General features: G+C 39.5%; 2 protein-coding genes across 2 annotated transcripts in view; both read left to right on the plus strand.

Moving 5' to 3' along the window:
- Nucleotides 1-4430: 4430 nt before the first annotated feature.
- On the plus strand, nucleotides 4431-12424 carry CCDC107 (coiled-coil domain containing 107). Its single transcript, XM_082309752.1, has 6 exons — nucleotides 4431-4670; nucleotides 7375-7580; nucleotides 9396-9462; nucleotides 9858-9948; nucleotides 11092-11201; nucleotides 11798-12424. Exons 1-6 carry the CDS (start codon nucleotides 4505-4507, stop codon nucleotides 12070-12072), a joined length of 915 nt encoding a protein of 304 aa, XP_082165878.1. The 5' UTR covers nucleotides 4431-4504; the 3' UTR covers nucleotides 12073-12424.
- A 2924-nt stretch (nucleotides 12425-15348) lies between these two features.
- Nucleotides 15349-26658, plus strand: part of CAPS2 (calcyphosine 2) — a gene marked incomplete at both ends in the record, with an annotated part of 28704 nt that continues 17394 nt past the window's right edge. Inside the window, 7 exons of the mRNA XM_082308966.1 lie at nucleotides 15349-15426; nucleotides 17778-17824; nucleotides 19094-19139; nucleotides 19272-19391; nucleotides 20324-20365; nucleotides 22605-22778; nucleotides 25245-25364. Of these exons, the coding sequence (XP_082165092.1) occupies nucleotides 15349-15426; nucleotides 17778-17824; nucleotides 19094-19139; nucleotides 19272-19391; nucleotides 20324-20365; nucleotides 22605-22778; nucleotides 25245-25364 (627 nt within the window). The remainder of the gene's footprint in view (nucleotides 15427-17777; nucleotides 17825-19093; nucleotides 19140-19271; nucleotides 19392-20323; nucleotides 20366-22604; nucleotides 22779-25244; nucleotides 25365-26658) is intronic.

Genomic DNA, 26658 nt, shown 5'->3' on the forward strand with positions numbered 1-26658 from the left:
CTCCAGAATTCTATGTAGACAAGGTTGAACAGCAGATTTTAAGATGCTAGGAACTACCTTGTTACGTAACTTTTTATAATTCATCATGCCAGAGAAAAAATGAAAAATACTTTCCTGAGATATTGTCTAGTTCTAATCTTCTAAAGATTTATTGCCTAATAAACAGTAAAACTTAAATCCTCCTGTCTTGCTTTGGAGTTTGTTACAGGCAGAACCAGGGACAGGAAACAATGATTAACACTTGAGGAGAAATAAGTGAGAAAAGACATAAAAAGAGGTGCAAAAAGTCCCACACAGAAAATGCTTTGTAAATTATTCTGGTAACTTGAAGTATTTTCATTTCACAATCCAAAGTCCACTCAAAAAGAATCTCACAGCTACCATTGTGTCTGGTAACAGTTTCACTGTAAGTATACTTCACAGTATTTTCATCTGTAATTTTCACAGAGAGCAGTCTAAGCATCTTTGAAAACTGACGTAAGAAATTAAAGAGTCACTTTTACTAGATAAGATCTGACTTGGCATTAAAATTATCTTCTGTTTTAGATCAGTGAAATATTATGTGTTTGGTTGCAGATGAAACTAATTCTACTGCAAAGCTTATTTTTTAAATGTGGGAAAGAATAAATCCATTTAAAATAATAATTATTCAAAGAAACACTTTACTTTCTCAGCAGAATTAAGTTTGCCAGAATTACCACTGAGAAATCAGAAATATATCATAAATTTCCTCTTTTGTTGTATATGCTCTTTTTTTCCCCCTTCCTTTTTTACAAGATTTGTAAAGAATACAAGTCACTTTGGCTGGATTTTCTTCTTCTGTTAAAATTTCTACTAAGGAGTTCCCACAGACATTCTGCAATTACTGTGATTATTTTGAACAGCGTCTCCAAACTTACAGAATTCAGAACTGTGTGGCTTTGCAGCTAGAGAACTTGAAATGATTATTTTATAAAGTTCATGTAGTACTGATACAATGAAACAAGGAGTGAGGCTTTCAGTGAGGTCAATATTGTGGACAAGAAGAATGGATTATTATTATACAAGATTATACAAGACAAAGAGGTGAACCAGTGCAGGGGTAACCGGCAGTACGGGCCATTGTTTGAGATTACAAAAGACAGTAAGCTGCCAGTCACTACAAACCACATATACAGCTCTCTGTATTATTCACAGCCCCTACTGATTCATCTGGTAGGCACTATACGGGACATTTTACCAAAGATAACTCTTACCTGAATGTAATGACCGCAAACCTTACTACAGTTCTGCGCTGCAAAAGTATAGAATCTGACCTCATCATACCACGATTTAATGGCATCAGCAACACAGAATGCTTGAGGACTTCCAACCCAAATATTCTCTCCAATAGATGTGAAATTAGGATGGCACTGATGTTTCTTACTTAAGTATACATTATGTTCAAAAATGCATTTATTTGCCCATGCCCTTGCAGTCCTTGCCAAAGCTGCATCCCAAGTCTGCAAAACATGAAAGGTGAAATAGTTGTGCAATGTTTAGTTACAACCATATCTTAAACAATCAGATAAAACCAGTCAGGCCGTAAAGTATAGATAAATATATGCTGGAGTTTCATAAAGAAATACTTTCCCTTATTTAAGCAAGTACTCGTGTTTTATTTTCATTGACTCTTCGTATTGCAGCGCAGAAATATGAACTAATTTCATTAGACAATTTTTCCCCTTCCTTGTTGAAAATTAACTTTGTAAGAGCACTTGCTAGCAACTGAAAAGATGTTTGAAATGCACTTTTACCTTCAGATAAGAAATTACTGTCACGTTAATTAATCATGAAACTTTTTTTTGTATTTTTTTTTTGCTGTTGAACAGGTCATTGGGGATTTCTATTTGGTACATAAAAATTAATTCAAAGTAAAAATGCACAGCTATGGTAGATTGAGATGTATAAATATTTTAAGTATTTTTAAGAGAGCCTCCAGAAACAAATACTTACTCCTCCTACAGTAAAGCTTTAAAGACACATTGGAGCATTTTACAAAGACAGTTTCATGAGGTAAGCATGCCAATGTTTGGCCAGTAACTCTTTCTGCTACCTCTTACTTCTTTGCAGTCTGTCACCATTAACACAACTTCTGATTGCTGAACATGAACTATCTTTGGTATTTGTCTTCCAGTTGTGATTGTTTTTCAGGAAGTTTCTTCTATCATTAAACTACCTAGTTTTATGTCTTATGTAAAAGATCCTGTGTTTTATTGTCTAGGTTTATTGGTGTTTGTACATTCCAGTTCACTCCTAGTCTCTATGTGAATCTTACAATAACTCCACTGGCTGCTGTCACGAATGAGTGATTTAGATCGCTTAAAGAATCGTCATCAAAGGTATTAACAAAAGTGGGTTTAATATGATGTTGTACAAGTTGATGGCAAGGTTCACTCTATTACTGTACAGCACAATCATTTGAACAACGATTCAAAAACTACCAAGGCACAAATCAAAGTTATGAAGACACAAATCGAAGTTACCAAGACAAGATCAAAGTTGCCAAGTCACAAATCAAAGTTACCATACTACAAGGTTATGGACAGTATCAGTCACCGTCCTGGTTTCAGCTGGGATAGAGTTAATTTTCTTCTTAGTAGCTGGTATAGTGTTGTGTTTTAGATTTAGTATTAGAATAATGTTGATAACACACTGATGGTTTAGTTGTTGCTAAGCAGTGCTTACACTAGTCAAGGACTTTTCAGCTTCCCATGCTCTGCCAGGTGCACAAGCAGCTGGGAGGGAGCACAGCAGACCCAGACTGGCCAAAGGGATATTCCATACCATACGATGTCATGCTCAAACTGCGGGGTGTTGGCTGAGGGGCAGTGATTGCTGCTCGGGGACTGGCTGGGCATCAGTCAGCGGGTGGTGTGCAGTTGCATTGTGCATCACTTGTTTTGTGTATTCTTTTATCATTATTATTTCCTCTTCTATTTTATTATCATATATTATTTCCTCTTCCTCTGCTGTCCTATTAAACTGTCTTTATCTCAACCCATGGGTTTCACTTTTTTTTTCCCCGATTCTCTCCCCCATCCCACCGGGGGCAGGGGGGAAGGTGAGCAAATGGCTGTATGGTGCTTAGTTGCCAACTGGGGTTAAACCACAACAGTTGCTTACCACAGGTCCGCTGTTGCTAAAAGGTCTCTCTGCCTTGAGGAACAACCTTGAGACATGTCCCATCTCAAGGGGAGATCACCGCCACACAGCCAGCTGCTTAGCAGGGAGAGCTGAAAGGCGGCTCACTTAGGCTATCATATTTATGGAATAAAGTGGTTTGCTTGTAGTCGAATTACATGCAGCGGGAAAGGTATGCATGAGCCTCCTTGTACCCACAACTTTCTTTGTTCCTTGATAAATGAGTCTTGGAAAAGCCACCCACTATTCATGTGTTAATCGCATGATCAGTGTTCCAAGCTCATATGTATCAATGCTCACTGTGTCACTCTGCTCCTTTTTGGGTTTTCAGAGAACAGACTGAAACTAAAGGAGTTCTTGGCCCGTTCACAGCTTAGACCTCCTTTGGAGCCTGTATCAAACTACCACTAGTTTGGTTACGGGGTCAAGTGCATCCGTCACAGCTGCCGATATTATTTTCTCCCTAGAGCCTTTAGTTTTTGCTAACCATATTTCTACATGCATACCTTTATTCATAATTCTTCCTGGTTTTCCTATTCCTGAGCACTGAAAAGAAAGATTCTTTCTTGCCACCAGAAATCCCCTTCAGCCCCAGCATTGCAGTTCATACCCTTGCTTCTGATGGAGAGCCTAACTCTTCTGGATCAGTCCTGCTGCTGGACCATTGCTTCTTCCAAGAAGAAATTCCTTGGGGTGAAATGTGAACATCTTCAGCTGCCCTGTGTCATTGCATCCTCATACTGGATGCCTGTTGTTTCTAGACTCACCTGTTTACAACTGACTCAACTCACTACGACATTTCCTATCAAACAAATGTGATGATATTTGACTACAATGCAGTGATGCCACCCCGGTCGCCTCACCCAGGGATCACCAAGAAACCCCTGGCCTGCTGTCCCGTCCCCCCGAGCAGGGCTCTGGAGCCGCCCGTGCCCCCACAGGCCTGTCCCTACCATGTACCGCATGTTGCTGGCGGCCGGCTGGACCGCGGCGCGGAGGTCGTTGTGCAGACGCACGCAGTCCTCCATGAAGGCCTTATCTGTGATGCTCGGTAAGGCGGGCAGCCGCCCGGCTGCAGCCCTCACCACCGGCCACAAGGCCAGCACCGCCGCCCACGCCCTCATAGCCCCAACCGCCGGGGCCTCGCGTGAGGGGCCCCCGCCGTCTTCCAGAACCTTCTCCGCCGGGGAGCGGCCCGCCGAGCCCCGCGGCGGCCTGGAGCGAGGCGCCCGCCGGGGGGCGCTGTGTCGCCGGCAGGGGAACGGGCGCGGGCGCGGCAGCGGCGCGGGCGCCTCTCCTTCGCGCTGGGCGGCGGCTCGTTGGCAGGAGGGCGGCGGCGGCCATGGTGCTGTCGGCGGCGCAGCAGGTGGTGGTCTCGGTGGTGCTGGTGCTCTGCGTCTTCGTCGTCATGCCCAGGATGTTCGGGGGAGGAGGCGGCCGGGCCGGCCGGTCTCCGCGGGGCGGCAAGGCCGGCCCCGGCCATTACGATCCCCGTCAGCAGCGCAGAGGTAGGAGCCGTGGCGGTGCCCGAGGCCGCGCTGCGGTGGGGGCTCCGTGCGGGAGCTGCTCGGAGCCGGCCCCTCTCTCGGGCGGGCTTGAGGGCAGCCCCCGGGAACGGAGAGGCCTGTGCTTCGGCCCGCCGCCGCCTGGCGGGCGGCGCTGGGTGTTTTGCACGGCCTGGGGCGGGGGGAGGCCTTGTCAGGGGCTCCGAGCTGGCGTGTGTGCCCTCACCTCCTCCCCTTAACCGCCCCCCGCCTTTTGTGTTCTGCTTTTCTAGTTCTTCACTGTTCTGAATTTCGTCTGTGTTATCTTAAGAAAATTACTTTTAGATGCAGGTAGCACCCTGTTGTTGGAAGCGTATCTTATCGGGGCAGTTTAACGAGCAGTGCCTGCAGGGGCACAGTTACGCTAACAGATGAGCAGCTGTGAGGTGTCAGAGAGGAAAAAGCCTCACTGCGCATGTTAGGATTGCCACAAGGAAGCCAAGTGTTACTGTTAGTAAACATCAGCACAGAGTCGTATGAGATTTGTCAGGTAGTGTGTTGGAAAGTGTCCAAGATACTTGTTTAGAAAAGATACCGCTGAACGGGCTAGAGAGCTTACTGCTTGTTAACGCTTGAGTGGTATAAATGTATGTTAGGCTGTGTCAGTGGTACGTCAGCTGAGGATTTAGCTCAAGGTCCAAAGGTCCACTTTCGTTTTGGAAAATAACAAAAAGCCTGCTTTCTTGAGGTAGCTCTGTGATTCACTGATGGTGCTTTCCAAGGCATTGTAAACCAAGAGGTAGATAGTTGCTGTAATCCTCCAAATTATGTGTCTCTGCTTTTCCCTGGGAGGCAGAAAAAGTGAGGCTTGAGCTGCTGCTGTGTTCTTCCTAGCTGATGTCGAACTTACTGTGCTTCATAAGCTCTAGCGTGGCCTGTTTTGCTTGATTACTTTTAATTTACATGGTAGCTGTCATTTCCTATAGATCAAATTATTTTAAAACCAAACCTTAAAAAAAGGCAACACTTCACATGCCTCTGATTCTACTGATGTATGGGCCCAGCACTGCATAAAATAAATTTCAGGCAGATCTGCTGTTCTCACCTGCCTGGGTTCTTCTTTTCTCCTGTTTCACTGGTAAGTCACTCTGCTGTTTCTTCAGTGGGATAAACTTGGTGCGGGATGCTGGACTCTGTTAGGATTGAACGTCCCTCCTTTCTGCCAGGAAGGTGTTGTTTCCCTTGACCACATTCTTATTTGTATGACCTGTGGAAATCTTTTCTTCTGTCCTATTAGATATTTTAGTAAATCTCCTCATTTACTTTAAAAACAAACAGAACTGAAAGTAAGGAAGAAAGAGTGAGCGCAAACTTTAAAACTAGTGCCCAGCACAACTTGACTGCAGAGCTGATAATAAATATTGCCACAGTCAGGGTCATCCCTGAAAGTCTGGAAAACTTTTCCGGCTAACTCATTTTAGACGATTCTAAACCACTGTTTGAGATCTCTTATCACAAAGTACCAGCTTAGGTTAGCAGAATTAGATTCCTTTTTCTCTTGTATTTGGAAGAAGCTGTAGCAAAACAGTTGTTTCACTGGGAGGTGTAACTTAGGTTATTTTTTTTTTTCTCTGCCTGATTGTGGCTGTCTCTTGCACACTCAAGTTATGTTACTGTAAATTCTTGAAATGCCACTGTTTCAGTATTAATTGACAAGGAGTGATTTACATAACAGTCTTTTGTTTAGGAGTTTTTATAGAACGTGAATCTTGTTTTACCCATACTCAGTTCTGATATATTAAATTATGACAAACTAAATGTTCAAAGGGACTTGAAAGTATAAGCCTGGGCAGTCAGTTGAGACATGAGTGTAAAACTTTACACACCCCCAATAACCTGCTATCTGTCTCTGCAAGCATCTGTTTGCACTCTTTAGCTGAGAGCACTGTTTCTCATGTGCATGTCCCATGAACCCCAGATTTAACTACCAAATAACCTAAGTTGAGCAATGACACTGGCTGTTTTTTCATTTGCTGTCTGTTCTGGCAGGCAAATTACATGCAAAAATATTTCAGACTTCCAAGGTTGCATCTCTTTGCTACTGTGTTATCTTTTTCTGCTAGATATTTGATTTGCAGAGTTACAGCACTTCTAAGCCTGTGGGAATATCCACATAACACTGAATTTACTGTCAAAATAACGAAAGCAGCAACACAGCATGTGTATTTCAGCAAAACTTTTTTTTTCTGTTGTTTTGTTTTTTTTTTTTCTGTCTTTTTTTTTTCTGTTGCTACTTAACTCCTTTCTTGGTTACAGAGATTAGTTTGCAACTCTTCTCGGCATTATCAATAGTTTCTCTGAGTATGCTTTAATTTCAAGATTTAAGTTGTTTCTTGTTACATCTACCTTTCTGTGGTTTCCAGTGGGTTTGCCAATGTTGCTGTGAAGGAAGAAACTTAAAACTTGTATCTTAAAGAATCATAGAAACTTAGTTTGAGACTCTTTGCTACCTAGATTTAACTTTGCATTCTATTAATGAAAGGGTGATTTTTTTTTTTTTTTTTTTTGTAACTTTATTTGGATGCAGGGCTGACCACACTATCTTAGAAGAGTGATAAACAAAGATGATCACACAAGAAGATAACAATTTAATTCCAGTTGTGAAACTAATTGGACTCTTAATTTCCTTTCTAACTTTGTCGTCTTTCTCTCAATTTAATTTTTTAAGGTAGTCCTCAGACAGTTCATCAAGTTCACCTGAATCCAGGAAATTCTGACAGTAATACTTATCAGAGTATTCAGCAGATGAGAAATGCAATGGAAAAAGAGATAAAGAGTGAGAGAACAAGAGGAAATGGTAGAGAGTTAGCATTCACCCTCATGCCATTGTATGCTCTTGGAGTGGGAGTGTTTGCAGCGTACAAATTTCTTAAGGTAAGCCGTAAGAAAAGCATTAAATTATTGAAATTAGAAGGAAATATAGCTGTTTCGTTTTTTCCCCAGTTCTGAGCCCATGTATATGGTTGTCCAAAATCCATTTCTTCCTCAGTTTGACTTTGAATATGAGCTCTGGAGTTAAAATTATAGGATACCTGATTCTTTCTTATGAAGGTTTCTGACTTATCTTTTTTTAGACACTTGAAGAAGTGAGAATCTTACCCCTGCCCCTGACCTCAAGTAAGAATCTGAGAACCTAAACAGTGCTGTTACCTGAGGCTGTAACTTAAGCCTCTGTCATGGTTTAACCCCAGCCAGCAACTGAGCACCACACAGCCGCTCGCTCACTCCCCCCCAGTGGGATGGGGAGAGAATCGGAAGGGTAAAAGTGAGAAAATTCATGGGTTGAGATAAAGACAGTTTAATAGGTAAAGCAAAAGCCGCACGCACAAGCAAAGCAAAGCAAGGAATTCATTCACTACTTCCCATCGGCAGGCAGGTGTTCAGCAGTCCCCAGGAAAGTAGGGCTCCATCATGCGTAATGGTTACTTGGGAAGACAAACGCCATCACTCCAAATGTCCCCCCCTTCCTTCTTCTTTCCCCAGCTTATATACTGAGCATGGCGTCATATGGTATGGAATAGCCCTTTGGCCAGTCTGGGTCAGCTGTCCTAGCTATGCTCCCTCCCAGCTTCTTGTGCACCCGGCAGAGCATGGGAAGCTGAAAAGTCCTTGACTAGTGTAAACTCTGCTCAGCAAGAACCAAAACATCAGCACATTATCAACATTATTCTCATCCTAAATCCAAAACACAGCGCTCTACCAGCTACCAAGAAGAAAACTAACTCTATCCCAGCTGAAACCAGGACAGCCTCATCAGTATTTCACTTCCTTTTCATTCTTCAGAATGAGATTGAGTATAGGAAGGAGACGGACAAAATCCTGCAGAGTAATAGTCTTACATTAGCAATTAGATAGAATAGCAAGTAGTCTAGACCTTTTATTTGGACTTCTCATTTGGTCATGCAGCTGCAACGTAGACGTTTATCCATGAAATGTAATACTTTTTCTACCATTAGTAAATTAACAAAGGAGAACACATGATCAGTTGTTTTTTTTTTTTAATCAGTCTTGATATGTATTATTTATAGTAAGGGATATTACAGCACTTGCAATGCTGAGAGTGCACCTGGAACATTGTTGCTTGTCTTCAGGGTAAAAAATCTTAAACCTGAACAGGACAGGAGACAGCATCTTCATTTCCGTAGTCAGTTTCATATCATCTCCTATGTGAGAAGAATACAACAGCTTAGCAAGATGAACATAGAGGTTGACCAGTTTGGTTTTAAAAATAAATGTAATTAGGTTGTAAATAAGATTTAAACATCATAAAACCAATAATTGGGGTGTTATGACTCTTCATGCTTGTGGGATTGAAATGTAATATTTTTGTAATAGCAAAAATACAATATTTTTGTAATAGCATTTTTATTACTTTAAGAAAGAAGTTTTCCCTCCTAGTTAATGGTAGGAGACTGTATCCAGTAACCTAGAAGGTTCCTTCTGTTCATTTTTGAAAACTGGAGTTGAAATAACAACTACTTTCTTCTACAGTTTTTGTCAGTCATGTTGTCATTGCTTAAAATCAGAAGTGTTAGTTTAAGATAGGAAAAAGGCATGGCAGAAAAAAAGTTTCATTAATAGAGCACATTTTTGTGGTTGCTATTTACTTTCAGTAACTTTCTAAATGCTTTTTTATATTTAACATACCTATAGTGATGAAGTCTTTTAACATGATTGTCTTTATTAAAGATGAAGTCACATGAAGAAAGTCTCTCCAAAAAGGAAAAGAGTACAGAGGACAAGGCAAAGGAAACTGGTAAGGTACCCATTCAGAACGCATATGTTCACTAGAAATGCGTATTTGCTGCTGGAACAAAGCTACATATTTTCATTGATGCAGTCTATCTAAATGAGAACAGTCTTTTAATTTACTTAAGTGCAGTTAGGAACCTACAAAAACCACTTTGTTATTCTGTATATTTGAAACGCTTGTTAGAGGTTTGTTTGAAACTCCAGGTGGTAATATCCTTTAAAAGAGCTATAGTAATATAGTATGATTCTCCACCTTCTAATATCTGATGTTTTTCTCACTTAAGGCCTGTTCAGTTTTCTTCAGTAGAATAGGGTATTCAGTTTAAATAGGGTATAATAATCTTTAGAATTAATAGAATATTTTAAAAGGATATAATGATCTGCTTTTGGTTTTGTTAGAGCATCAGCTTTTAGAACTGGAGCAGCATCTAGCACAGACAGAGAAAATGTTAAATTCTCTATTGACTCAGCTGGACCCACTGTCAAACTGGTGAGTGTTTCTAAAATATCTCAGTATTGTTTTCTGTAAATTGAAGTTCTCCAAAATGTTAACAAAGAGTTCTTAAAATGTTCCTTATGTATAAGTAGGGAACAGTGTTTCAGAAACTTCTTTAATTACTTATTGTTTCTGTAGCCTTTTGCAGGTAACACCTTTTCTACCATTTGCAGTCTTTTCACAGATGACTCCCATGTCTTGTTCAACAAACATAAATGTAAAAGCTCAGACTTATGATGAAGTTACTAGAGCTCAACAACTTAAACTTTAACATGAACCAAGGAGAGCAATACTGAAAAAATGTTTAAGCTCAATAGCATTTGAAAGCCCTTCTGGGAATTACGTTTCTGGTAGCAGAATGAATTTCTTCCTTTTGATATCATTAGAAGACAAAACTAGTTATTAAGGTATAGCTGCTTATTTTTGTGTTTTGAAAGGAACCTGTTTTGAAAGGAACCTGTTAAGTGATTGTGCATGTTTTGGGGAAACATAACTTCTTTGTTGTAGTGTAAAGCAAAGGAATAAGTAATATAACCTCCTTGTAGCTTTAGAGATGTTCTTTCTTTAAGAAGCTAGAGCCTTATCCATCTACTGGAAATAAAAGTATCCATACAGTCCATTTTGTGTAGACTGATATCCTTCATGAAGCCTAGTTTAAAACATGCAGAATTTCATGATTGTTCCTTTAGTGTACTTCTGACCTTAATACGTGCTGGAACTATTAAGCAGCAAATGCACTGACCAATGCGCCTAAAGAATTTCTAGCAGTGATGGGGAGGAGAGAGAGTAAACAAAATCTGAAATAAAGGAGAAAAGCTCCTAAACTGTAAAGTTCTGTATTAGGCATTGTTGCCCTCAAAATAAAATTACTTCGGATAGTTGTTTCTTTCAGTAGTCACTACTCAACCTTGGCCATTGGGGCTCCAACGTTAGCATTCAGCAACTAGATTGTTCAGTAAGTGATGGGCTCCCCACTTCTCAAGGGACAGTTCTCAGAGAAAAGCTTGACCTAAACGTGTTGCTAACTTAACTATGGTATTTATCCACTGAAGGAATTATTGCAGTCTTGTGCATTATTATCAAGCACTCGCTTCCAAGGTTGTCTTTCAGCTGTTGACATCTGTGTTTTTTTTCTAGTGTTAATGCTTTAGCTTGTGAGCAGAAAGATGAAATAATGGCACAGCTCCAATCAATTAGACGACTGATGAAAGAAAGTGGATTGGATAAATCAGAAAACAAGATGCAAGGTACTTTGATTTCCGGTAGGACAGATAACTAAGTAGTTTATAGTTTAAAAGAATAAACAGATCTTACTGTAATAGTGTTCAGCTCCTGCATCTTAGGTAATGTGCGTGGAATTAATTTTATTCTGGAGGAGTACCGTTCTTCATGTTTGAGGTGTATCTAATTTCAAACTTTTGATATATCATGACTTTTTTTTTTTTTAAAGAATAGGTGCTAAAAGACATTGAACTAAGATAGAACACACAGTCACGTTCTGCTTTATTGAAACGGGCTTCTTGAATGTGAGTTCCTGAGCAGTCTGTTAGTATTGGACTAACTTCAGTCAGGATTCCCAGATAGGCTGTGGGTAATGCTTGCATAATATACTAAACAGCAAATTGTATATTAGTTTCCACTGGAGGCTTCCAAGAGGTGCATAGTAGTCCAAGAGAAATGTTAAGAATGGTTCATTACAAATTTGGGGAATTTTTGTGTTAGTTGAGTCTTAATAAAAGAGAGAAAACAAATAAAAAATATTCTAAACTGACCCTGAAATTTGGAGCCTTTCTAGTAATTCAGACTTCATTTTGACTTTTTTTTTTTTTTTGTGAATTACAAGATATCAGCCACATTTGTAATGAGAAGCTTGAAGATCTCATTCAGTCATTTGCTGAACATTCTCAAGAGAAAGAAATAGATGACGGAGAAGATGACAGTAATGAAGATTCACTTGAGGATGTTGATAATGATTACAAAATAGAAGAGCATGAATTATATGATGAATGTGAAGTACATCAGTTTGAGCCAGATGTGATAGAAGACCAAGAAATGATACACAAAGATGCCATTGAATCAGAAGAGACGGGATTGAGGAGACGTAATAGATATGAATGAAATCTGCATACGTAAAACTTTCAAAAGCTTATGAATTTTTTTCTTACAACGTTGTATGCACTTTAAACTGTTTTGAATGAATTTATGTGCACTGCTATATGCTTTAAAAGAGGGGTGAAATACTGCCTGTGCTCCTATCTGTGACGGTTCTGTAACTGACTTCAGTGGCAGCAGAATTTCACTCGGGAAGTTTACATATTTTTTCTATTTATTTTTTCCTATAAAAATATTTCTGTACTCTGTATATAATGCACTGTAATTATATCTGATGCTTCACTAAAATATTGGTACATCTTGTAATTAAGACTATAAAGAATGTCTAACTAGTAAGCATGGTGCCACTTGAACTGTGATTTTCTTGAGTTCATTAAAGAGCATGCACTGATGAGTTTAGCTCTTTGTGGAAAACTTTTCTCTAGGGGCAGGGAATGAAAAACAGTACAGGTTAAGTCTTAGAGATGCATTCATGGACAAGTTTCTTTATTTGGAGAGAGAAATTTAGCCACAGACACTATTTTAAAATTATGTCTCAGTTTGCTGTCTCCTCAGGAATGATGTATAGGTTTGTACGTCAATTTAAACCTTAATGCATTACACTGGATCACTTAATTTCTTCCCCACCTGTCCCTGGTTAAACTCAGCAGCTGCCTAATAATTGATTGGTGCCCATTAGTACTAGTATCCCTGCTTCATATATATTTTAATGCTGTAGAATCTGGCCTGGTAATACACTTTTTCTTACAGCAGTATTAACAGATGGATTGCTACATATCATTCAAGAACTGTGGGGCTTGGGCGTTTCTTTTTTCAATGCATTGTGCCAACTCAATAGTGGCTTTTTTAGGTCAGTGTTAAGAAAAGCATTTTTTTCCTTTCCTTTTTCCTTCCAATCATTTTTGTCCAGACCTTTATTTTCTACTAATTTTTTTTTCACTTTGTGCTCATGCCTATGAAATGGACACCCTTTAATGACAGGAATTGCATAAGAAGTAGGTAGGTCTGACAGTACAATGCTGTTAAATTTTCTGGTTTGTAATTGCACAGCTTTTAAGTAGGCCAGTTACAACGCCTGAACTCTTCTGCCATCTTTTTTCTTACAGGAAAATAACACTTGGATTTGTTTTTATGGAGGAAATGTACTGTAGTTAAAGGGACCAAAACTATTACGGTGTCGCTCACTGAAACAGAATGAATTGTTCATTCTTGTGTAGAAACATGGGGTGTCTTTGGTTCTAAAAATGGATCACAGAGGCTTGGAAGTAGCAGCATTCAGAAATACATCCTTAGCGTCAGTGTATTATTAGTTTTGCAATAAGTGAGATTTTGCCTAACTTTGGCAAACAGATTGACCAAAAAGCCAGAGTTTCTCAAGAGCTGACAGATTCTTTTCCCGAAGACAGAACAGATGAATCAGAACGGGTATTTGGACACAATTTGATTTTTAAAAATAGCTGGTGTAGGTCCGGTCATTCGTGGGAACTGTTTAAAAAAAAATCGTGATTGCATAGAGGCTATCCTCCGAGATAAATTAAAGTGAACTGAAACTAACTTCACAGCCTTTGATCAGCAGGAACGAAGGAAGGGGAAGCAGGCGAGCCGCGCTGCTGCGGCGTTGGCTGTTTGCGGCTCCATGGCCGGTTCTGCTGCGAGAGCTGGCGTGGGCGCAGGTCAGCGTTGCTGCCGCTGTTGCTGCTGACCTGCTGACCCGCTGCGGCTTTCGGGCTCGCTAGGCTTTGGATGCTGCCGCTACTTGACGCCTTTGTCGGTAAGGCTGTGAGCTGCTTTGGGGTAATTGCTCTATTTCTGACCCTGGGCCACAAACGCTCACCGTGAGCCCTTTTGCTGCTATTTTGAAGTCTCTGGTTCCAGCTGCACGGGTTAGCCGGGGACACAAACCCGCGCAGTCCCTGAGTGCCCGGGGCAGGCCAGGGCTGCCCCCAGCTTTCCCGTCGGCTGTCCGCCGGGGCCGGGTGGCGGGGAGCAGCCCCGTCCCCCGCGCTGACGGCCCGGCGGGTGAGCGCCGGGGCAGGCGTTACCCCGAACGGGGTATTGCCTCAGGAGGAACGGGGAGTTCGTCTTCCCGCCTGGTTGCGGCGGTGTCTTGCGAAACTCCCGTGCGAAGCCCGGCTCAGATTGGCCCCTCCGCGCCGCTGCGTCGGGCAGGGCCGGGGGCGGGGGCGGGGGCGGCGGGCAGGTGGGGCGCGGGCGGAGCCGGCCCTGGCAGCGGGCCCGCGGGGCGGGGCGCGGTTACCATGGAGACGCATGGGGGCGGGCCCCTTCCCTGATCCCTGCGCGGCCCGGCGGTGGGAGCGCTCTGGTGAGACCCGGGCCCCGCGCCTCTCCCGCTCTTTTCCGTGGGGCTGTCTGAGCCCATAATGTTTATTTCACCTCTTACAGCATTGCTTTTTGTGATAAAGTGACTTCGGTCCGTTAACCGTTAAACGCAACAACACTCTCGTCCCCTTGTGCCTTCGACTGGGAGGATGCTACATTTCGGTAGGAGCCTTGAGGTCCTGCGAAGACAGCGGCGCTTCATTTTAAGTGCTCTGGGAAAGGGGGTACGGCTGGAAGGCTGTCCTGTCGGTGTGGCCTTCGCCGAGTGGGGCCCTGCAGCTGTGCTGCTGCTCGGTAAAGGAAAGGGTACTCGGGAGTTAAAACCTGCTCAGTAGGTACAAACGGGGTCAGCTTTTGTGGAGGGTGATTTGAAAACGGAGCGTCTGGTTTCTGGGAAATAACTGCTAGGCTTTTGGTTTGAAACTGGATGGGTGGAAAGAGAGACCAGCAGAGCAGGAGGCAGCATACTGATAAAACGTCGCTCTGGAGCCCTCGGGGGCCGGCTGCGCGCCAGGAGGGCCCTTACGTCTTCCTGAAAACATTTCGTCCCAGGGCACGGTGCAGCTGAGAGCCGGGCAGCAGCTGGAAGCGAAGAGTGAAAAACGTTGGATGTTATCAACGGGTAGCAAATCAGTAACGCTGGTATGAGAAGGTATCGAGAGAAGCATGAGGGAAAGAGGGTGTTAAGGCAAAGAGGTAAATTTGAATAGGAATCTGGTTAAGCATTAATAAGGAAAGACTGAAATTAAGAGGCACTGAAAAAGGGAACCCAGTTTCATAGATTGCTGAAGACAATACCAACATCGTTGGTGATAGACACATTTTTTCTGTTTAAAACTTAAATAATGTTTATTTACAGAAGTACTTATATAAAAAATACATTATTTTCTTAATAGCTTTTTCTGGTTTTCAGTTTATTCTGAAGGCTGTCATTGAATTTGCATGGATTTGGAAGTTAAAGGAGTTGCTGCATCTCCTCAAAGGCAGACTCGGCTGTCATCGATGGGAAAGAAATGTCAGGTATGTTAATGGAAGGCTTGTGGTTGTTTTCCTTCCTTATTTTGACGTTTTTACAAATATTTTAATCATACTTAAGAAGGTTTTTAGTTTGAGGTTATAATACATTCTGTAGAGAAGGAAACCTTTAAAGAAATTATTTTTGTCAGAAAGTGATAGTTTAGTGTGACAGCTTCTCAAATGAAGGAGAGAATTTCCCATAAAAAGAGCTATCCTAAAATAACTGATGTTCTGGGTGCTTAGCTAGGATGTGGAGAACTCGGGAACAAACTAGTGCTTGCAATTAAGTGCAACAGAGGCTTGAACCTGTTCTGTGTGCTGTCCCAGGCTGTTGGTGAAACTGGTAAAAGGTGCGTCTATGTTTTCTGTTTTGCAAGGCAGCAAGAAAATAAAGCAACTCCTAAAACATAATTTCAAAAGACGTGATTTCACATTGATGTGTAAAATGAATCTCAGTGGTCTGCATTCATTATGAAGGGGACTTTTGTTTTCCAGGTATTCCTAATAGTCTATGTTTTGAGATATTAGGTGTGCAACCCTTACAAGATCACTGTAGCAGACACTTTCAGGCTAATTTTTGAAAGCCTGATCAGTAAAAATACGATCTTGGATTCTGAGGGCCATTGTTTTCATTACAGCTAAGATTCGCACAGATACGGTGTGCTTTATGGCCATGATGTAAAGTTAATTGGTAATCTTCCCTCAGCCCCCAAGCACCCATTTAACTTCCTTATTTGTTGGATGACTGCATGAGGAATTCTTGGAGTTTGACTGCCAAGTCGCTGTTTTCCTTTTTTGTTTGATTTGGAATGAAAAAGAACCTTTTGTAAATGACATCACATCAATTTTGTAATGTTACCTTTTAACCAGTCTTTTGAGAATTAAATACCTGTAGACAACACGAGCATTTGGGGCATTTAGTGTAGGTTGTAAAAGAAAAGAAATGTCCATTTTTCTCTAATCTCTCACCCCTTTTTTTCCTTGTCTTTCTTGTGCCCCTCAGTTTCTAAATTTAGACTCCCTAGTCCATCTGATTCTTGGCGGCTTGCAAAAATAAAACATGGATTAAAATTACGTTGAAACTATGTGCTTCACCCCGTAAATGTGGACAGTCTTCAGGATGATTTTTGTTTGCTTTCTTCGATGACTTCTGGAAAAGGAATTACATTAAGAGTTTAGCATTTAGAATGTGGTATGTTCTTTATCTTACCGCAGTTGAAATGGTACAGAAAAATTACATACTTGTGACAACGCATTACATTTAGTCTTAAGAATAAGACTAAATTGTGTTAGAACTCTTAACGTTTTTTTACATATTTGACCACAAGGTGGTGGTGTTTATTATGTGTGACCTTCCTCGAGAGAAACTTTTTTCTTTTTCTAACCCTGAATACCCTTTTTTGAAGGCACTAGAGGGTAGTGTTGCTGAACTGTGAACTTCTTTTTCGGGAGCAGGCTACAAGAGTGAGTGGCAGGAAAAGAGTTACAGTTTTGTGACTACTCTCAAATCATTAAAGGTGTTCAGACACCACAGAAATAGGATGTCTGTTCAGTTCAGACTGTGATGCTGAGATCTCTGAGCTGAAGAGTGTGAAAACAAAGATGCTGGCCCTGAACCACATTTTTTACCAGATTGGGAGGCCAGATGAGGGAATTGTTACTATGTGCTTGCCCTGGTCAAACCATCTTCCCTAGGGATTTGCTGTTGGCTGTTTTCAGAAAGCCATTGTGGGGTAGACGGAGCTTTGGCTCGAGTCTTTTCTTCTTGCTATGTTCTTACTCAGGTGAGTTTGGAGATTTGTGTGGTATATGGCCATACAAAATAAACTGTGAGTACACAAGCTGCCTAGTCATCATCGCATGCTGCCATAATAAAGCTGAGATGATACAGTTACAGCAAATATCAGGGCTGCTTTGGAGTCTGAGCTTGCTGCATGTGAGCCAGTTGACTGTCGGTATTGTGGTTTTGGTTTAAGGGTTGGCTGAGGGGTTCCCAACAAACAAGGACCATGTGACCTAAACCCTTGTGAGCAGTGATTGTACAAAGTCTCAGGAACGTGGATTATTTTTAATGCATTATTAATAGCTGACATGGATACTATCTGGATTCTGGGTTCTTAATGGCTGGACATCTTTCTGTCATGATGAATATTCAGTCTTTTAGTCTCATGATCTGTAAGAATCAACTTTCAATGCAAATTTGTTGTTTTGTCCTTTTGTTAGTAGCATCTCAGTCAAATATGTCGGATGGATAATTTGAGGCATTGATTTTTAAATACTCCAGGGGAAGCTGAGAGAACTGTGTATTTTAATCCTGATCCCTGTAGGTATGTAATAATGTGTCATTCTTTCAGGGCTGGAGACCAGATACACGGGCTACTCGCGGTCCTCGCCCACCAGAGTAAGTCTGCTTCTATTTCTGATCAGTTTGTGTAACTGTGCATTATTAACACAATGCATTTGCATTTGTATTTGTATGCAACTCGGTGTTCCATGAAACTTATCATCATAGGTTTGTTTTCTATGTTTTATATTTAGAGTAGAATTTTTGATGCATTATTTACATTGGAATTAAGCTGATTTACATTTGGTTGAGCTTAACGGTAGAGTTGTACTCAGGGCTTTCATATTTATACCTAGTCTTTCTTGAGTATTTTTAATATAGTAGTCTGGAAAAAGACAAAACCATTTTTTTGTTTGTTTTAATTCTTAGCCTTCTTTGCAGGTATTACAGTAAAAATTAGAGAGAAACTGTTGTGAAGGGTTTTTACAAGCAAAGGGAAATTTTGTACAGTGCCTATAAAATTTAAAACCTTATAGTGACTTCGACAGATAGGCAACATCTGCTCTTCCAAGGATCATGTTTGATATTTTAGGGTTTTTTGTTTACTGAAATGCCTTACAGCTAATGTATCATCTCTCTACGTTATTTTACTAGTATGTGTGACCATGGCCTTGGATTGTTCATATTGAAGTCAAAGAACTTGAATTGCTGTGTACTGTCAGTCATTCTCTAATAAAAAAAGACTGGAAATTAAGGAGCTCTCTTATTCCAAGAAGTAATCTTGTTATAATTCCAGTATACCTGGAGTAAAGGCAGAAGACACAGCGATGCTCTGATGAATTGGGAGATGTTTTCATTTCTTTAGCACAGTGGAAGCCAACTATACTTCAATATTTCATTCTGCTTAATCACTTCCAAAAAGTTTGGAAGGTTTGCATCCCAAGGAGCTGTTGCTTCCCTGTTGCCTCTCTGGTGACTGATTATAATATAGAGGGATATTGCCACAGACCTGCTGTGGAAGACAGGATAAGGAATAAGGAATCCCTGATTGATGATCTTGTTGCAGCAGCTCCTGTTGGGGAGTGAAGAGAAGCCAGGATGGCCACGCTGGGAGTGAAGAAGGGCCTTGCAGGGGCCCTTTTCGGCTGCCAGAGTACTCTGCAGCTGGGGAAGAGGAAAAGCTCACTGGCCAGTTCCTGAGCTGAAGCAAGAGGGGCTAATAGGGATTTGCCCAGTAGGCCATCTCCAGTTGTAGTGAAACTGTTCATAGCAGAGAAAATTTTGTGAAGGAGCTAATAATAATACCAACTAATAGGCAGTTTGCTTTTACTGTAATTGAAAAATAAGAGAACGTGTTGCTATTAAAATCGTTTTAACTTCCTACAGGGTGCCATGCCTAGATCTAGGGAGGCTGGAAGATTCTGATGAAGAGGTAATTATAACTTAATTCTGTCCTGAATAGTTTTTACAATTCATGTGTTGCAGGAGTTTATAAAAATATCACTCTGAATATAAAACAATTACGATTGCTTGTCCTTTATTTTTTTTTTTCCTGTAATTTTAGGATGGGAACTCTTACATACCATACAGTGGAAGTTATCCTCATACATGCCCTCTAGATACATTTTCAGATTCGAGGACGTCATTACAAACACCATACGCACAGCATCATCAGGCTCAACAGGTCAGTCTGTCACTACAAATATCTTTAAAATATGCCCCTTTAGCAGTAATTTAGAAAAGCATACTTATCTTTATTATACAAGTTCTCTTTATTTCTTTTGGTTAAACTCATATCTCAAAGTGCTATTGGTCCAAAATATTTTTGGCAAAGTACTTTTTCCTGAGAAACCTCTAGAATATTTAAAAAATGCTATTTTCTTAAATACCTTAGCTCTTCTTTGTTGGTTGATACACTCATCCATTTCATTGTACTTATTTTTGAAGAAGTATATTAATAGCTAGCTTTATTAACAATTTGTCAAAGCAACTGAAAAATGTAATACTTTTGAAGTAGCATGTAACTTTGGTTTATATTTCTAAACAAAGTGGAACTTACAGAAATAATAAAGATAAGATCAATAGTAGTCAGTTAGCATCTGATTGAAGAAAAAAAACAAGTTTACAAACAGTAAGTATTACTTGTATGGAAGAATAGTTACTTTTGGTGAAAAGGAGACTTTTGGAGTTACATGCAGATATTTCATAGGGTTTTTCTCAAGTCTCTTGTCTTCAAAACAGAATTGTGATATTAACTTCAGAATTACATTCAATTTGTCGGGCCACTTCTATTGTAAAATTTCCTGATCATATATCAGCATTTTTTTCCCTGGATGACTAAGAAGCTTAATCACCACTAATCTTAGGTGCTTTATAAGGAAATTCAGTAGTCCAGATGCTAACATTCTGGTTTGTAGTACAGTACAGCACTGTTCAGGATCAATATCCACTATAACAAGTTTAAGAATTAATTTGATTACTCAGTTATTACAGTTGTTCCCTGAACGCAGGAAAAATTTTCCTTTGAACTCTTATATCTGAATTAAACTTGAAAAAATGAATGTGACAAATTTTTATTTGACCATTGGTACATATTTAATTTCTCTTTTCCTTTAGTTTAAACAGGTGTCTAGAAAATCTCGTCAGAAGAAAATAGAGGTAAAGTAGCTGAAAAAATATAAACTGACAAAGTAACATTAGCAATTCAGTAGTAGAGTACTATAGTACATTGTCTGAAAATGTAGTCTGTTGTAACTTCTTTTGTGTGACAGCAGCTAGCTTATTGGAGAGACTATTTTTAATCTGCTGTCATTCCATCAGTATTTGGAGTGTTTCAAATGTGATAATTAAAGGGAAAAAGCTGAAGTACTGCAAACAGTAGTCTTCTGTTTGTAGTCCCTATATATTCGAGAGATTAGATATCTAGAGCTTTAAACTAATTCAAGAATGCTACCTACATGATTATTTTCTGTCATAATTGTGCACCATACATAATCATGGTAAAAATCTTACTAGTAGTAGTACGTTTTTGTATTTGGTTAGGGTGCAGGAAATATCCTAACTTATTAATGTTCTCTCTTTTTGGAAGAATTGGAAAATATACTGTTTAAAAATCCATTATTTCAAGAGTATTTAACTTATGTAAACCTAAGAAATACTCTAATGAGTATGTTTAAAACAGAAGTATAGCTAGAGGGAAAACCAATTATTAATTAATTTGTACATGACTCGTGCCCCTTGAAATGAGTAATATAGCAACTTGTATGGCAGGACTCCAAACTGGCTGGAGCTCAAGGTTGAATCTGTCAAGACCATAATTCTGTATGTTTCCCTATATAACCAAATAGTTTCTCAACTTGGAAAAAAAAAAATTGCATTTAAATAAAAACTGAAATGGTTAAGTGTGGTTTTGGTTTTGGTTTTTTTTTTTTAAATAATTGATTAAGAATGTACTACTACTCAGAAAATCTATGTGCCCAACATAGGTATTTATGCATGTCTTAAGATGTAACTGTAAACGTGTAACTACGGATAGGTTATTTTCCTCTGTATGGTATTGTAAGTGTGCAGTGCAAACATACTTGAGTTGCCATACTCTTTAGGTCTGGATGCTCATCATTACACTGCTTGCTTTACCTTTTTTTTTTTTTTTTAAAACATCAAGTTCATACATATAATTCTGTCTAGCTGCAGGAAGGCTAATAGAAGGTAGGTATGGCTTTGCCTGTTTCTCAGGGTCCTTCTCCCTTTCTTCTCTGTGTTTCTTTATCTCTTGTTGCTTCCTTTCTGCTTTCATTATGTCTTAAATACTGACATGCTGAATGTGCAGGAATGTGTCTCCTGTTCACTTACCCTCTTTTGCGCTCTCTCTCTCTCTCTCTCTTTTTGCCTGACTTCTCCCCCCTCCTTCTTTTTTGTGGAGAAGATTTTCAAGCAGCTCTAAAATATTTTAATGTATTCCTCTGAGTGGCCTTTATTTCTGCATTTCTTGCTTCTGGGGTCCTGACTGAGCATTCCTTTAGCAAGATGTATGCCAGCTTCTTCAATAACAGGCTGTGTAAGTAAATCTTCCCCAAATAGGTCACTTTTGGAAGAATAATTTAAATATAGTCTTATCACTCAGGAATTAACCAGTGAAGAGATGTGGATCCTCTTTTGAAAGAGAAAGCTTCCCTTTCAAGAATGTAAATCTGGGTTTTTGAGAAATGGTTTTCTAGAACAGGACTGTTACAGTGGTGTTGCAAGATGAGATGTGTCACGTAGAGATGCTAGATAAGGCCGTCTTAGTTTTGTTAGTGTTGAAGAAATATCACTTAAATACTGAAGGTGTTAGTTATTCAGGGAGAGAAAGAAGAATGGAGTCTTGGCCTTCTGTCAGTCAGTCTGCTGTTTCTACTGATCTAGCCTCCATTGTGTAGAGCACTGAAATGGATGTAAAGTTAGGAAGGTACTTAGCTGGCTTCACAACCTTTTCAGCTGATGTTGTTCTAGGAAAGAAAGTCCCAGTACTAATACTCTTCTGCCATGCAAGAATATTAGAACTTCTGATTGTAAAAATCCATCAGCCCATTTTCAGCCATCCAGAATAAAATGTCAGAATTCCCATTTTAGTGATCTGTAACATTATCTTATAGGACAGAACCACTGAATCTTGGTGCCTCTCTTTAAAAATGATGTAAAACTATTTGGCTGTTTACTTTTTAGTTTAAAAAAAGGCAGAATATGAAGAACTCAATGAAAATTAAGCCTGGACATGTAGTCATATTTGCGTTTTTTTCTTAATGTGAAGCATAGCATCAAGAAGTTTCAGAAGTTATACTGGATGGGAATTATAATAATGCTGTTCTCATTCCATAGATCAACCAGAGGCTTTTATATTGATTACTCTTTGCTTTAGCATTCTGTTTTGGAGCAGAAGACAATACCAGAAAATCTGCCATCCCCAACAGACAGATATAGACTGAAGTATCGCCAGTATGAAGCAGACATGAAGGAAGAATATAAGCAGTATTCTCAGAGGATGGCAGAAAAGAAAAAAGACCACCTCCAGTGTCCAGAAGCTTCAATAAAGGTAGCTGGCAAAGAAGTAATTGCATTTTTAAACAGCAAATGTATGCTGGTATTTCATTACAGTGTTTGGAGAGGTTCGCATGTGTGTGTAATTAATTTCTTCCATGTTTTTGTCGTAAAGAAATAAAAAACAAGTGTAATTTCAGTATCTAATGTTGAGTAGGAAATAAAGCATAGGAAGCTTGTTTCAGTTGTTCCAGAGCGAGAAACTGAGGTGATCTGATAATCTAAGTATACTTGTATTCTCTGGAAAGCAATGAAACGTTTGCCCTCATAGTGCACCTCTAGCCTGAGCATGAAGATTAGCGTGATTGATAAGGAAGAGTTTGCAGCCTAAGAAGATGAGAGACAGCAGGAAGACCTTGGTAAAATGTTATTTCCAAATATAGAAATGCATTCAAGCTTTATTATTTTTTAAATATAGGAGTATATTAATTATTATTTTGTTCAATTATGACTGTATATAGGACTTAAAAAAGGAGAAGTGAAAGATGTAATCTGTACCTTAGAGAACTATTAACACAGGAAATGGAAGGGAATATGGGATTAAAATAATGAAAGATGTTTTCTGTAGTTTTTGCTTTGACGTTTTATAAGATCCAGTACAGTTGGACTGCAAAGTTGGACTGCAAGCTGTATTAATTCCGCCAGGTTTCTTCTGTGTTTTTAAATTAAAACTAAGATGCAAACAAGGGAAGATCAGTGGAGAGAAACTGGAAAAAAAGGGGTGAAAAAACCCAACTTTCCTATTGTTCTGGAAGAGATGGTGGAAAAGGGTGGTTGCACAGAGCAAGATACGTCATTGTAGGTGTAAGGAAAGAGGAAACAAAAGGAAGCAACAGCTGTGAGGACTGGTCGAATGCTAGACTGTGCTGAGGGTAGATGACCATTTAAGAATCGTAATGAAAAGTTAAGTATGCAGATGTTGAGGGAACATATTGTGCTCATTGCTTTTCAGAGAAAAGGTTTGTGATGAATAACAGTGAGTTTACTGATTTTACTTGCTTAATGTTCGGTAGAATGAAAAGGGAAAGTCTTACATAAGACAAGTTATGTTTCACATATTGTTGTTATTGTTTTACACATATTGTTGTTTAAAGGGGCTTTCTCCTCTTGTACTCGCACTTCTAGTGTTCAGATAAAACTTGGAGGACTTGCAAGTACCTATAAGTAAACATTCTGTGAGTAAAAGAGTTGAGTGAAAAAAACAATTCTGTTATTTTGTTATTTTAGTTTTATATTTGGTGGCAGTTAAGATGATTGTAAGTTCTGGGGATTTGATGTAGTATTACTTGGTTTTATTTGGTGTTTTTTTTGTTGTGTGTGTTTTTTTTTTTTTTTTTAATGATTCCACTCTTATGTACCAGTCTGACACCATCATGTCATCTGTTTTCCAAGAAGTAACTCCTTTATACGCTGTACTGCAAGCTCATCAAAAGGGTACTTACAGGAGCAGCCAAGTTAATCTGAAACTGAAGAAATAGGTGGCAAGTGTATACTGGAAGAGAAAAAGCAGGACTAGCTTATTCTGGTGATTTTGGGTTCCAGAAAGATACTTGCTAAGCACTAGAAGCTATGTGTGTCAGTTCTTATGACAGATTTTAATACAGTGTCTTGCAGAACAATTTTCTGTGTTAGATATTATCACTACCTGATTAAATTAATAAATCAGAACCTCTTTAGGTTTCAAGATACTTATTTATTTTATCTGATTAGTGGAACTTGTAATAACTTTTCTTCTCTGAAAACAAGCTCCTCCTAGAGGAGCATAGCTAACAAAACCTACTCTTTTGATTTCTTTCCCATGTTCCCTCCTTCCTGACTTCTGTAAACAGAGTGTCCTTTGTCAGTTTTCTTTATATCCTCCTTGTAGGAGATATTTCTGTAGTACCCTCGGACTGATTTACAAGTCTGTTAGACCCAGTTCAGCAGTATGCTTTGGTTTTTCTCTGTCTAGACTGTATTTAACTTCTTTGGTCAAAAAGCAGCATCTCTGCAACAGTGAACTTTGAGCTATGTGCATAATGGCAAATCTGCCGCTTTCTCTTGGCTGTTCTTGAGCAGAACAGAGAAAGGATGAGCTCTTGTCTTCTTCAGAGAGGTACTAACAGTCTGCCTTATCTGACTTGCTGCTGATATTTCACAAAGCTTGTGGGAACACAGTATTTTTGAGATTTTTATTTTTTTTTTTATTTCAATATCGTTGAAAGCTGGTAAGTATTCAAAAGCTATAAGGAAAGGCTAAAGAGCAAGATTTGTAAGTTCAGTTTCTGTAGAAAGCTAGGCTTAAAAAAATTCATTACTTTTTCTAATTAGCATGAAGTGGAAGAAGTAGACACTAAAAATAAATAAAGAAAAATACTTTTAAATAAATTGTTGAGGAAAAAGTGCTGTGTGGGGTTTTGTTTGTTTGTTTTTCTTACAATTAATTAAATTTGATTTATGAAAATAATGTATTTTTGTATAGGGTACACAGCTTGAAGATGGACATAATGATCTTACAGCTCTTGATGAGAAAGCTCTCCTGCAGCAATGCTACACAAGCAAGCCCTATAATATGCAGCACAGTATGAGGAAATCAGAAGCTGTAAGTATTTTGGCTGATATTATGCTGTCAACTGTCTAGACTCATAGAATGGCTTCCCAGATATTCAACAGAAGTTAGGCCTTTGATGATTTGGTCCTAGTATGTAATTGCACCCTTGGGGGTCATGGGAGTTCAAACATTTCTTTCAAGGAGAGCTGAACTGAGCAATGCAGTGAGCAGTTTAATATTATCGGCAGTGCTTGTATTTTATGTAGCAATGTATATAAATGAGAATGCAAATTATGAATGATAAACACAAATATATACATACAACTAAAATTAACTGACTGACTTGTGTGAACCTGAGTTCAGTGTTATATTTCCTCTGGTCAGTAGCTTGTACTTGAGCCTGTATTCCATTATCCATGGATTCCATGATTCCCTCAGCTCTTACTCTGACTTGTTTCTAGAGTAAACAGGCTGTTTTCCCTCATTAACTCCTGGAACGGAATAAGTGATGAGAACTGGCTTTGTAAGCTGTGTGGGCTCTGCTGCGGGTATTAGATCAGGTCAGCCACAGCTTTGGCTGAGTCTTCAAGCTCCAAGGATGGAGCTTCTACAGCATCTCTAGGCAATGTCTTCCTGTGATACGCTACTCTCCTTGTGAAAAAGTTCTTCCTGTTACCCATACCAAGCCTCCCAAGGCTCAGTTTGTAACCTTGGCCTCCTGTTATACAGTTGGCCACTGTCAAAAGAAGTTTGGTTCTGTCTTGTTTGTAATTTCCCTTTGGTTGTAGGATGTTTTCAGAATGCTTCATAGATGCTGCTTCTGCGAACTAAACAAGCCCAAGCTCCCTTAGCCTCTCCTTTCAGTTGCTTTGGCTCTGATCCTGTTAGATCCTTTCCAGATTCCTCTCAACCCTATTGATCTTGGGAAGGAGGGAGCCCTGAAAACTGAAAACAAGCATGGCCTCACTAGCATCCATAGAGAGGAATTAAAAATTTTCTTATACAGACATACCCAATATGTTTCTTTAGTTTCTTACATAGACATAATTTTTACTCTTTTTAGAACTGAACAATAGGAGTCTTGCCCATCTAAGGGTAAGCCTTGAATTTAGGATTAGTTACAATGATGAAAAACCTTGAGATTTGATATTGCATGATTCAGTATTTGCATATGCAGAGTGATGGCTTTCAGAACTGGTTTTTGAAGGTATTGTTGAACAGAGTTAGCATTCTAACTTTCTCATGCAATACTAAGCCATGAGAAATTTTATGAGATTGTAAGAGTAAATAATAATTTTAATTTATTTTGTTTGCTCATCACTATGCACTGAATTTTGCATCATTG

Source organism: Platalea leucorodia (genome assembly GCF_965183815.1).
Source record: "Platalea leucorodia genome assembly, chromosome: 4".
In the NCBI taxonomy this organism is placed as follows: Eukaryota; Metazoa; Chordata; class Aves; order Pelecaniformes; family Threskiornithidae; genus Platalea; species Platalea leucorodia.

What these genes read in the sequence shown, in the direction of transcription:
- CCDC107 (XM_082309752.1), top strand. Translation starts at nt 4,505, where the DNA reads ATGGTGCTGTCGGCGGCGCAGCAGGTGGTGGTCTCGGTGGTGCTGGTG. An exon ending in TCCCCGTCAGCAGCGCAGAG is followed by an intron (nt 4,671 to 7,374) that starts GTAGGAGCCGTG and finishes TAATTTTTTAAG; the next exon opens with GTAGTCCTCAGACAGTTCAT. An exon ending in CAGCGTACAAATTTCTTAAG is followed by an intron (nt 7,581 to 9,395) that starts GTAAGCCGTAAG and finishes TCTTTATTAAAG; the next exon opens with ATGAAGTCACATGAAGAAAG.